The sequence below is a fragment of the Salvelinus sp. IW2-2015 genome, linkage group LG15, assembly GCF_002910315.2.
Source record: "Salvelinus sp. IW2-2015 linkage group LG15, ASM291031v2, whole genome shotgun sequence".
Classification (NCBI taxonomy): domain Eukaryota; kingdom Metazoa; phylum Chordata; class Actinopteri; order Salmoniformes; family Salmonidae; genus Salvelinus; species Salvelinus sp. IW2-2015.
Window position 1 is genome coordinate 18526694 of NC_036855.1, and position 13500 is coordinate 18540193.

Here is a 13500-nt window from a genome sequence, read left to right on the forward strand (position 1 = left end):
TTCCTTCCATTCACATCCCGACGCCGGCGGGTTTTTGACTTCTAACCCTTTTTAAACATTGTGTGTTTGAGCTACAGACTTCTGCGTTGTACCATTACATGTGTCTATTTCTTCTCCGTCTGTTGGTTAACGGGGGCTGAGCTAGAGCGGTGTTTGTGAGATAAGGGCGGATCACGAAGGGGCCCGGGGCTGGGTGTTTTTACAAAAACGTCTGTAGACTCTGAATTGTTTGAGTTACAAACTATGAAAAGCTGCTCTACAATGCTCACTAGCTACACAAGAGTCGTTAGAAGGTAAGGGGTTCTTCTGCATAGAAGATCACAGGAAATCCAAGGACATAGTGTCTATAATACTATAAGATCACATAGTTGCTGTCACAATCTCCAAACTCCACACAGTTGTCACTGAATAGTTGGATATTCATTTACCACTCAAAAAGCCATTTCTGTACTTACAGCATTACATTTACATTTACATTTAAGTCATTTAGCAGACGCTCTTATCCAGAGCGACTTACAAATTGGTGCATTCACCTTATGATATCCAGTGGAACAACCACTTTACAATAGTGCATCTAACTCTTTTAAGGGGGAGGGGGGGGGTTAGGAGGATTACTTTATCCTATCCTAGGTATTCCTTAAAGAGGTGGGGTTTCAGGTGTCTCCGGAAGGTGGTGATTGACTCCGCTGACCTGGCGTCGTGAGGGAGTTCATTCATATAAATTTCATTTTTATCAGGGGTTTTGCTTTGGCAGACCTTTTTTTTATTGACATTTGTCAATAAATTTGACAATAAAACCCATGAATGTAACTGTTTATGTCAAGTTGTTTTGTTTTTTACTTGTTGTCCTGAAAAGTGGTAAATGGTAGAACACTTCATTGTGAGGCTAAATATAAGGGCTGGACATGCAGATAAATAAAAGTCAGATAATTGAAAAGCTGATTTTTGCTGGGCTCTTGGGGCTAATAGGGTTAACACATTGAGGTACTGTTCTTGATAGTGGTTGATATAGCGGTCCAGTTTTGATTTAGAGAATTTGAGAATCACAGTAATGGGTAAATTGCCAAGTTAGGTTCATAGTAACTACATTCAAATAGATGAACACAGACGCAATTATGTCGGTTGAAATTGGTCATTTTGGTTTGATATGTACTAAATGAACAGTGAACCAAATGTATCTTCCTCTCTCACAGAAATTGTTCTGGCTTGCCATTTGTGTGGCACTGGCTCTCCTCATAGTCATCATAATAGCAACAATATTTGACTGACCATTGAGAGGCCCCACTGTTCAGAACAGCAGATGAGTCTACAGCAGTTTCTCACACCTTTGGGGCCAAGTTCCAGTCATCATACCCTGCTCAATTTTCAACTACTCCAATACCAAGACGGGCATTTCACTTCTCAGAGGACAATAGATCCAGCTGTATCCACCATGTTATTACAATATTACACCTCTTGACTCCATATAATGGCTGAGTCAGTGGCCTTGGCTTACACAATTTCACAGAAGTCCTAGGGCTCCTAGGAAAACACTCTCTCTTGCTGCAATAATACAGGGTAGCCTTTTTTACTGTCCGTGCAAGTAACTAGAATGAAGTCTCTACAGGATTGCCATAGGCTACATGTCAACAATGACTACCATTGCAAACTACATAGACAGACAAAGACTCACCTCTACTGCTGCCATAAAGGCTAATAACACGTTACATGGTAAGTAGAGAGATGTCACTTTCAAACTTTACTGAGCAGAATGATTTTTATCTACACCATAATTTAGACACTTTAAAGCAATTCATTTCTAGCTCTGTGTTAAAATATCAACTTCAGTTTATGTAATTTTGTTCAATTTAGTGTAACGACCAGAACAAGATGATTTCATACAGCTTAGGTGTAATGTTTTTTTCCTTGTGATGATCATGACTAAATGTGCCTTAAGAGAACCGAACACTATAATACTTAAGTGTACTAATTAATACACTCCCAATGAAAACTTTGATTGGAAACCATTTCACTGTTGGGATGCAATGTTTGTGTCTTGTTTTGACTACTATTACTTTGGTCTGCACTTAGATTTTTTATTTATTTCTATGATTTATTTAAGTGTCATACACCTACTGGTGCCCAGCCCACATGGGTTTACAAGACACAACAGAACCAAATAACATTTGACAAATTATACATATCATACGCCTACAATAATCATGGTCAGTATAGCTACCATCTAGCCACTCTACACAAAAAGTTGATATCTCCTGTCCTGACATCGTGAACAAACTGAGCAATCTCAAACACCATGTCTGAAACAGAATTCAAGCCTCAAAGACAAAATCCATTTATTGTTTTATTGACCTGTATGACAACCTGAGACGTGTTCTTTTTTTGTAACATTTTGGTGATAACTCTTCTGGTTACGGGATGTTTTCTGGTTACGGGATGTAAGTTATCACCAAAATGTTACAAAAAAAGAACACGTCTCAGGTTGTCATACAGGTCAATATAACACTAAATGGATTTTGTCTTTGATTTCCCCGAGATCACACAGTATGAAATCATCTTAGCAAATTCTCTCCTCTTCAGGCACTCTCTTAAATCTACCTGACTCTATAGCCAGAGGGAGGATTTTGAGTTGTGCACAAACTGACCTTTGGCTTTTTGTTAGGTTTAGGCGGACAAATGATTCAGGGATGTAGTTCTCTTTGATGAGAGTGTATGTTTAGGTTTAAACCAATCATCAACTGCCCATTTTCCTTGTGGATCAGCAAAAGCTTGTCCTTGATTTGGTTAACACCACATGGTAATTTGTTCCTGATTTGTTCCTTTGTATGAACAGATTGTTTGTAATACACACTCCTGAGATCTTTGTCTCCTGAGTGTGGCGCTTTTGATACATAGCTCATTTTGTTGTAAGATCATCTCTGCACAACATTGAGTCAGATCTTTCTGCAGTTGATACAGCTGGAATATTGTGTAGATAAACAATAAATATGTAAGTGAATTATCATCCAGATTCTTAGTGTTTCATTTCAGTTTTGGGTGCTCTGTTTGAGTACARGGTTAGGCAGTGCAATCAGATGCACCCCCTTAGATTTCTTCACATTGTATTGTGTTACAAAGTGGGATTAAAATTGATTTAATTGTAAAAAACAAACAAAAGAAATTGTCAACGATCTACATAAAACACTAATGTCAAAGTGGAAGAAAAAAATCTAACCTTTTTTTAAAGATGAAAGAAAAATGAAACTATATAACTTGAMTAGGTAAGTATTCACTCCCCTGAGTCAATACCTGTTAGAAAGGGGATACCTAGCCAGCTGRACAACTGAATGCATTCAACCGAAATGTGTCTTCCYCATTTAACCCAACCCCTCTGAATCAGAGAGGTGCGGGGGGAGCTGCCTTAATAGAAGTCCACATCATCGGCACCCGGGAGTAGTTGGGGGTTAACTGACTTGCTCAAGGGCAGAACTGCAGATTTTTCTACTTTGCCGMCTTGGGGATTAGAACCAGCAACCTTTTGGTTACGGTCCCAARGCTTTTAACCGTGTGTGTTTGAGTGCGTGTGAGATAGAGAGGGAGATTGCTGCTTTGGACCTTTAAATCTTTCTTGCCAASGATTCAAGAGGGCGAGCATGAAAAACTCAACATTAAAAATGTCATGGCAAGAGCCAAAGGGGAAAGTTATATAATGCAGAAGTCCATTGTGCCAGGAGGAGCAGATCAGAAACAGTAAGAAACCAAATGGAATTGAAAATGATACAGATGCAATGGGCATTTCACTGTAAGTCACTGCAAGTCCTTATTGTAAGTCGCTCTGGATAAGAGCGTCTGCTAAATGACTTAAATGTAAATGTAATGTAAATTATGAGATAGTGAGTAATATTGAGATAGTAAGTCATAATTATGAGATAATAAGTAGCTAGCTACCCACGAAGTTACCCATTCGTTTTAGGTCATTTTTTAAACTATCTGGTTAGTTATATTATTACGATTCACATGTACAGTGCCTTCGGGAAGTATTCAGACCCCTTGACTTTTCCCACATATTGTTACGTTACAGACTTATTCGAAAATGGATAAGAACAATTAAAAATCCTCAGCAATCCCCACACAATATCCCATAATGACAAAGTGAAAACAGGTTTTTAGACATTTTTTAAATGTATTACAAAAACAGAAATACCTTATTTACATAAGTATTCAGCCCCTTTGCTATGAGACTCGAAATTGAGCTCAGGTGCATCCTGTTTCCATTGATCATCCTTAAGATGTTTCTACAACTTGATTGGAGTCCACCTGTGGTAAATTCAATTGATTGGACATGATTTGGAAAGGCACACACCTGTCTATATAAGGTCCCATAGTTGACAGTGCATGTCAGAGCAAAAACCAAGCCACGAGGTCGAAGGAATTTTCCGTAGAGCTTCGATACAGAATTGTGTCGAGGCACAGATCTGGAACAAAAAAATCTGCAGCATTGAAGGTCCCCAAGAACACAGTGCCCTCCATCATTCCTAAATGGAAGATATTTGGAAACACCAAGACTCTTCCTAGAGCAAAGTACAGAGAGATCCTTGATGAAAACCTGCTCCAGAGTTCACCTTCCAACAGGACAACGACCCTAAGCACACAGCCAAGACAACGCAGGAGTGGCTTCGGGACAAGTCTCTGAACGTCCCTGAGTGGCCCAACCAGATTGGACTTGAACCCAATCGAACATCTCTGGAGAGACCTGAAAATAGCTGTGCAGCAACGCTCCCCATCCAACCTGACCGAGCTTGAGAGGATCTGCAGAGAAGAATGGGAGAAACTCCCCAAATACAGGTGTGCCAAGCTTGTAGCGTCATACCCAAGAAGACTCGAGGCTGTAATCGCTGCCAAAGGTGCTTCAACAAAATACTGAGTAAAGGGTCTGAATACTTATGTAAATGTGATATTTCAGTTTTTTATTTTTAATAAATTAGCAAACATTTCTAAAAAAACAGTTTTTGCTTTGTCCTTATAGGGTATTGTGTTTAGATTGACGGGGAAAACCCCCAATTTAATCAATTTTATAATAACGTTTTAAAAAATGTGGAAAAAGTCGAGGATACTGTAATGAAACAGCAGGGAGCAGGTCTCGAACTCTCGACCTTCTACCCCGAAGTCCGGCGCGCTATCGACTGTGCTGCAAAAGTATGCTCGCGATTATAAACCCAGGGTCGTTACACTACTCCCTCCTTTCGCGCTAGCTTGCGACTCTACGTTTTACAGGAACGCGCTCACCGGCCAAGCACACACACTGTCGTGGATGCAAGGTCCGATCACTTCTGACACCAATGTAATGAAACAGCAGGGAGCAGGACTCGAACCCTCGACCTTCTAGCCCGAGGTCCGGCGCGCTATCGACTGTGCCGCAAAAGAATGCTCGTGCGGCAGAGTCGATTTCCGCGCTTATAAACACAGGGACGTAACAATACTTTCTGAAGGCACTGTAGCTAGCTGATAGTAACGAAGTAAAACCTTGCTTTGTGTATATCTTGTTTCGTCTCTATTGCCATTGTCCTGGCTGGAAGAAATTTCAGTCAATAGTGCTTACTGGCTAGCTACCCACAAAAATGTTCATCTACCTTGTATAACATTTGTTTTAGGTCATTTTTGCCTGTTTAACTAGCTGGCTAGCTAGATTATTACAATTCACATATAGCTAGTTGATAATTCTGAAGTAAAACGTTTGCTTGGTGTTTATCTTGTTTTGTCTATTGTTGCCATTGTCCTGGCTGGAAGAAGGTTCAGTGAACGGGGAGGTAAAGCATGAGTTAATACAGTAGGAGGAGTGCGTGTGCTTCTCAAATGTAATGTTTTATGCGTTCTCCACACTCATCCTCACAAGAACGTACTCTAGAGAATGTCGGAGAATGCACTCTGAGCATGAGAGTGTGGAGTATGCATATTCAGAAACAGGTCATAATTATGAGATACTATGTCAAAATGATGAGATAGTAAATCTGGATCATGGATATTGAATAGTCCTGCAGATTGACCCCTTTTTAAAGGGGCAATCTGGGATTCAAACAATTACAAAGTGTAATCCCTGCCACTTAATTTGGTAAACAGTTTAGGAATGGGGCAGGGGAAATTAAACCACTCTCAATACATAGAGGCAAGAACTCTCACATAATCACATATTATGGATGCAAGGACTAACCATCCATGAGATCAAAATGATCGTTTTAAACATGTTTTGAAGCTTTACAGTTTGTTAACAATTAATGTTTTTAGAAATAATGGAGTGGAATACACTTATATTTTGAGTTATGATGGGGTAAGACCGTTGCTCATGAGGCATTTCTAAATTACATTCTTCAAGAATTAATACACTGAATTAATGAAACATCATCCCCACAAACACTCTCTGAATGACTATATGATATACATAAGGTTATCCTTGAAAGTTGAGGAGGGCCTGATGCAAAGTGTCCATTGGATTTATGTGATACAGATCACCTAAACATATTTCATAATCATGAACTTACTATATCATAACTTGTAGTCAGATTTGTTTATTATTTTATGATCTTATATGTTTTAAAAAGTTTTAGAAAAGCTTTTACCCTGCCCTGAACCATATATACCTTTCATATACAGACCAAAATTCCACAAATTTTCCATGCCTACATTTTTATACCAGGTTTTTCCTATATCTTAAAGGGGTAGAGGGTTAAAAAAAAATGGAAAAATAAAAGCCACCTAAAGATCTAATCATGATTATGATTTTCACAGACCCTGTAACTAAAATACAGGTATCGGGTCTGTGTGAATTGTTCTCTGCTTTTTCGCAGGTAAATTCATTAACACTTCCATGTTTAATACCCCCCCCCCAATTTGCCAGTCAACAACTGATATTTATATACCTGCAAATAACAGTTTGAAAGGGAGTCAAACATGTCCTTATATTTTCTGCAGGTAACATACCACACATTCTGATACTCTACCCTGCACCTTAGAGACTGCTGCCCTATGTACATAGTCATTGAACACTGGTCACTTTAATAATGTCTACCCATTTTATATGTATATACTGTATTCTAGTCATGGCTCATCCTATGTAACTACTGCTGTACACACTTTCTCTATTTATATACGGTCCATACTGTCTTTACACACTATTATATATGTATATACAGTGCATTCAGAAAGTATTCAGACCCCTTCACTTTTTCCACTTTGTTACATTACAGCCTTATTCTAAAATGGATTAAATTGTTTTCCCCCCCTCTACACACAATATTCCATAATGACAAAGCAAAAACAAACATRTTTGCAAATTTATATATATATTTAAAAAAAATGAAATATCACTTTTACATAAGTATTCAGACACTATTTTCAGTACTTTTGCGAAGCACCTTTGGCAGCGATTCCAGCCTAGAGTCTTCTTGGATATAACGCTACAAACTTGGCACATCTGTACTTGGGGAGTTTCTCCCATTCTTCTCTACAGATCCTCTCAAGCTCTGTCAGGTTGGATGGGGAGCGTCGCTGCACAGCTATTTTCAGGTCTCCAGAGATGTTCGATTGGGTTCAAGTCCGGGCTCTGGCTGGGCCACTCAAGGATATTCAGAGACTTGTACCGAAGCCACTCCTGCGTTGTCTTGGCTGTGTGCTTAGGGTCATTGTCCTGTTGGAAGGTGAACCTTTGCCCCAGTCTGAGGTTCTGAATGCTCTGGAGCAGGTTTTCATCAAGGAGCTCTCTGTACTTTGCTCCATTCATCTTTCTCTCGATCCTGACTCCCAGTCCATGCCACTGTAAAAACATCCCCACAGCATGATGCTGCTACCACCATGCGTCACCGTAGGAATGGTATTAGCCAAGTGATGAGCGGTGCCTGGTTTCTTCCAGATGTGACGCAAAGAGTTTAATATTGGTTTCATCCGACCAGAAAATCTTATTTCTCATGGTCTGCAAGTCCTTTAGGTGCCTTTTGGCAAACTCCAAGTGAGCTATCATGAGCCTTTTACTGAGTAGTGGCTTCCTTCTGGCCACTCTACCATAAAGGCCTGATTGGTGGAGTGCTAAAGAGATGGTTGTCCTCCTGCAAGGTTCTCCCATCTCCASAGAGAAACTGTGTTCCTGGGGACCTTCAGTGCTGCAGAAATGTTTTGGTACCCTTCACCAGATCTATGCCTCGACACAATCCTGTCTCTGAGCTTTACGGACAATTCCTTCGACCTCATGGCTTGGTTTTTGCTCTGARWTGCACTGTCAACTGTGGGACCTTATATAGACAGGTGTGTGCCTTTCCAAATCATGTCCAATCAATTGAATTTACCACAGTTGGACTCCAATCAAGTTGTAGAAACATCTCAAGGATGATCAATGAAAACAGGATGCACAGCTCAATTTCGAGTCTCATAACACTTATGTAAATAAGGTATTTGTGTTTTTTATTTTTAATACATTTAATACAAATCAAGGCGTTTGAATACTTTCCAAATGCACTCTCTCCATATGTACATTATGTATATATATTTATATTCCGGTCTCTGACATTGCCCGTTCTGATATTTCAGATTTTTTCATAAAAATAATTCTGGATTATGTGTGTATTTATTGCTAGGTATTGCTGCACTATTGGAGCTAGAAACACAAGCATTTCGCTGCACCAGTGATAACATTTGCAAATCTATGTACGCGACCAATAAAGATGGCTTCAGAATACACTTTTTAAAAGTCTGTCCAGTGGAGGGCCTATTCATTGTGTCAGTAGTTTCAATTCAATCTTTGGAAATGCTTTGGCTGGAATTGAATTGAATAAAAAAAGTCCTCATCGTTCTGGTAATATCCTAATAGTAATTACCATGGTAAAGCAAAATGAAATCAAAGCTGCAGAGTCCAACATTGACGAGTCCTCATACCTGCTGACATCTAGTGTCCATAATCGAGCACTGGACCACTTGACACATTACCTTATTATACCAGATGCATAATGTATTGTTTTTTCATATTTCCCCCATGCAATCAAATATTGAATTATTCTTTAGCTTCAAATCCTTTTCAATTATTCTAAAGTCATTGGCATACTGTAACGGCTTTCGTCCTCTTCGTCTGAGGAGGAGTAGGAAATATCGGACCAATGTGCAGCGTGGTACGTATCCATAATATKTTTTAATGAGAATGAATACAAAATACAAAAAGAACAAGAGAATCAAAATGAAAACCGAAACAGTCCCGAATGGTGCAAACACTGAAATGGAAAACAATCACCCACCACACACAATGGAAAACAGGCTACCTAAAAATGGCTCCCAATCAGAGACAAAGATAAACAGCTGCCTTTGATTGGGAACCACACCAGGCCAAACACATAGAAAAACAACAACCTAGAAAAAAGAACATAGACTGCCCACCCTAACCAAACTAAAATAGAGACACAAAAACGGAACTAAGGTCAGGACGTGACACATACAATGAGAGTCCTATAATTGATTTGTGTGATATATGGTACCATCATTACAATGATTACTGTTAGATACAGTAGCTGTTGACTATTATGTTTAGCATGGGTTGCGTTTTATGCACTGGTATCAGTTTTAAGTATATTTAAATTCTCACTGACTAAAACATTAATGATTTTTTTCAAGCTAAAACAAGACTACCAGTATGTTTGGTTTGCCAATTAATAGCCTCAACCTTCCAGAAATCCATATTTAAAGCAGTTGAAATGGCCTCTCACATGTTTATTTCTGTTTTATTTTTAAAGGCTTATGTCCGTGAGGCAGCAGAGTTGTGTCTGCAGTGTTTTCTATGCACTAACAAATAATCCAACATCCACCATTATGTAACTCCCCGGAAAACAGTTATGAATAATCTCAGCATGCTATAGTGACATCATCAGTGGCTTCTGACCATGGCTAGAGCCCAGAGCTTTTGGGAAAACATGCGGACGGCACTGCCATGGTAGGTCATTGCGAAGATCACTGGGGATTCCTAATTCATATGCAATGTTACATTGATTATATGGACTTACTGCAGTCTGAGGACACACAATTGGGTTGTAAGAGCAGTTTTGAGTGTCCCTGTGGTTGTATTTGATTGTAGTGTGTGTGTATGTGTGTGTGTGTGTGTGTGTGTTACACAGGAGACAATGGGTGGTCAGAAAGAGCAGAAGGCTTGTTGTGAAGTGGAGAAACTACTGAGAGTGTCCCAGTCCCAGAGGGAAGTGATGTGGAGCCAGAGACAGTGGTCAGACACAGCTAAGAACAACTCCACCCACATGAGGGACAAGGTGAGTGGATCCTTCTCTAGCAACCAACCACTGACTGAGGTGGTGTATTTCCCCAGGTTGTAAGGTTTGCCCAAATCTTTATGTGGGGATATTACACAGACGCTATGGTTATTGTTGCAGTCTGGTAGCTTAGAAAATGGAGCATGCTGCAAAAAGCATTGGTTTTATCAAGTGAGAAGTTGTAGTATGTCTTTAAAGGATTAGTAGTTGATGATGCTACGATTAGGATTTGACCTCACCCTGCACCATTCAGTCCCAAAGCTCTCCCAAAGCGCTCACCATTCACTCCCAAAGCTTAACAGTGCAGGGTCATTACTATCCATATCACCATGTGAAACTTTCAGTTTATGAATCAACCAAGATGGGTTTAATTGTATTCATTTACAGCAGCAATACTCAGTTCTATACTGTATAATGCATTATATTTAAATGATAGTTAAACAAATGAAAATAACTAGCTTGATATTATGTACTTTGAAAGTGTAGTACTATAATTATATAAGTATCTATTTGTATATGCATTTTCTTTAAAAAAAACATTAAAGCTTCCCTTACAGAACCCACGGGGTGAAACGTATTTAGCAGTCTTCCTTAGCAGCTAAAGTGGCTTAACAGATCAATAGAAAGGCCTTGTCCAAGGTCCCACTTTGGAGCACTCAGAGACATTCTCAGAGAAATGAGCTTTGTTTCTCCTCTTTGACCCTTTATTCTGACGTTGGGGTCTAAAGTGGGCTTTTAGCCCACAGGTCGCTCTCAGGGCTGACATGAACTTTAAAAGCAAGCAGCAGTTTGACCCACATGGCTTTGATCTGCAGCATCAAGGCAGACATCCTCACTACCTCTCCAATCTAGGCCACACAGGGGACTTCTATTCTATAAGAGTCCTCTCTCTCTCATAACTGCCTATTATCTCATATTTGTGCTCATGTGTTAGGGTATGGTGGCGTCGGGATCCAATCAGAGCTGTATTTTTAATCAGGAGATATTACACAGTCATTGCTTGTGTATGTGTCTGTAATTTATCAAACAGGAAGGATTTTTTWTTTTTTTTTGCCAAGCATTAAATMAATTTGCCAAGATAGAGACGAATTTTGGATTGGAGGTGGCCTAGCCTGTAATGTGTATAGTAATGATCAGGTGTGTGTCTGCCTGCAGCTAGCCAGTGCTGAGCTCCTCCTCGTGTGTTTGCACTGAGAGTAGAGGACATGGGCAGGGAGCATTTGACATCAATCGTGTGTGATCTAGTGCCAAAGTGTTAAGCAGCAGTTGTGCAATGGAGGCTCTCAATTGGGATTGCAAAGAGGGTCCTGCTGGAGGGGGAGGGAGGGAGGGCACAAAACAGAGAGAAAAAAAGAGCTGCTGTGGTTGCTAGGCAGCCAAGCAGAGGAGAGCATATCTGTTTTGGGCTCTGTTTATTCTCTCCCTCCCTAACCAGAGTGCACTACCACAGCCATCCGGAGAGAGCAGCCTCTGCGTGTGTCCCCCCCCCCCCCCCCCCCTATCTCCCAATAGGGAAAAACCCAGGACGACACAAATAATCCCCTTTAATACCCATCTGCTTTTGATTTCCCGATCTAGGATTGGATGAGCAATGTTCTTGCCAGTGTTTGGCGTAGCTGATTGGTCGTGCCCACTGTGCAATGGAAGAGGGTTTGTTGGGCTGGGCCTAGGGGGATCCTCTTTAGCATAATGACCCATGAGGAGGCTGAGCCACCCGATTAGACCAAGAAACACTGCTACAGAGCAAGGAGGAAGGAGAAGGGGAGGCCACAGCCAAACATAACCTAATTTGACCTTGTCAGCTTTAATCATGGCTTCTCATCAGCTGTGGGGAGGTGGGGTGGTGGTGTGGTGGGAGAAGGTACTAGAAGGGCATATGGACATATCCATTCTCTGTAATTGGAGAGAGTGAAGAAGAAGAGAGAAAAATAGCAACAGTGATTTAAGGCAGAGACTGAAAGAGAAATCCTGGAGAGAGCGCTGCTTCAGTGCTGCGCTTACGGCCTCTGCACCCCTGCGTGCCTGTGTCTGTGTGAGTAAGCGTGTGAGAGAGAGAGAGCAAAAAAGAGGGGGGAGAGGGGGGCGTGTAAATGTGTGTGTGTGTGTGTGTGTGTGCTTGCTACACAGCCATGGTAGTGTGAGCTGAATGATGCTCTCTGGCTGTCCCTCTCCGCGCTGCCTGGCTGTGCCGCTTTCTGCCGCCGCGCGCTGATGAACCATTTTAAGCTGCAGCGGACACACACAGCCCTGAACAACCGCTTCCCTTCAACGGCCATCGTCCTGGTTCTACTGCCAGCTGATGGTCTGACACAGTAGGACACTGCTGCCTCTGCACCGCTCCTACAACAGGGAAATACAGAGACAGGACTGCTGCTTGTGAGGTACTGTCAAACCCCCTCTGTTTTTCTCTACAGGCTGCACTGTACTGGCTTGTTTCTACTGCCGCTGCTGCAGAAGCACTGTGCTGCTGGGGGTATGATGATCATAACATGCCTCTGTGTCACGGCTCAGCTGCTCTGCAGTTCTCTACATGGATCGCTCTCTGCTGTACGTGGAGCAGAGAGGAGAAAGATGCAGAATATTCCAGCAGGACCAGACAGAGAATGCCAGCAGCCAGAGGACCTACTGTAGAATAGCTTTAGCATGAATGAGAGGATCTGGAAGTATGTTGTATAGGAATCCTGTGCTCTGGAGTTGAAATTATTGGAGGACATTAGTATTTGTGTAGTGTGGTAGTGAAGACTTGTAGTGTAGTGTAGTGTAGTGTGTTTGAGGAAATGTCAATAAGAAGCCAAACTATGGTATTTGTGCTAGTAAAGTTTCATGCTAATACTGTATGCTAGGGAAGACACATTGTGTTGGTGTGCTGGGGAAGTTGATCATTATCGTTAGGGGAATTAATATGGGATATGGTAATTAGGGGAAAGCCTATTGGTCAGTTTAAATGAATGATTTGGGAACTGAGTGTTTTATTAGTGGTCAACGTGTTAGTGCACATCACTTGAGAAATTAGACGATTCTTGGTATTACAGTTTGTGTTAAGGGGGTTGAATAATTTAGGGAGGTCAGTGTTTCATTTGCAATGACTTGCTGAATTAGGGCACAACAGAGTGTGGTTGGTAAGTTGGTGGTTAGAGGACATAGTTTAACTGGGATGTCCCAGGGGCTGGCATTGGTGTGTCTTCTCAGGGATTCATTCAGCATTGAGCAACACTAAGTAATAGTAGAGATGAGA

General features: G+C 41.0%; 1 protein-coding gene across 1 annotated transcript in view; it reads left to right on the forward strand.

The window, feature by feature from the left end:
* The window catches only part of LOC111974655 (RIMS-binding protein 2-like), a 163944-nt gene that overhangs the window by 5989 nt on the left and 144455 nt on the right, over positions 1 to 13500 (forward strand). The window contains 1 exon segment of the mRNA XM_070447014.1: positions 10119 to 10265. Within this exon segment, the coding sequence (XP_070303115.1) occupies positions 10119 to 10265 (147 nt within the window).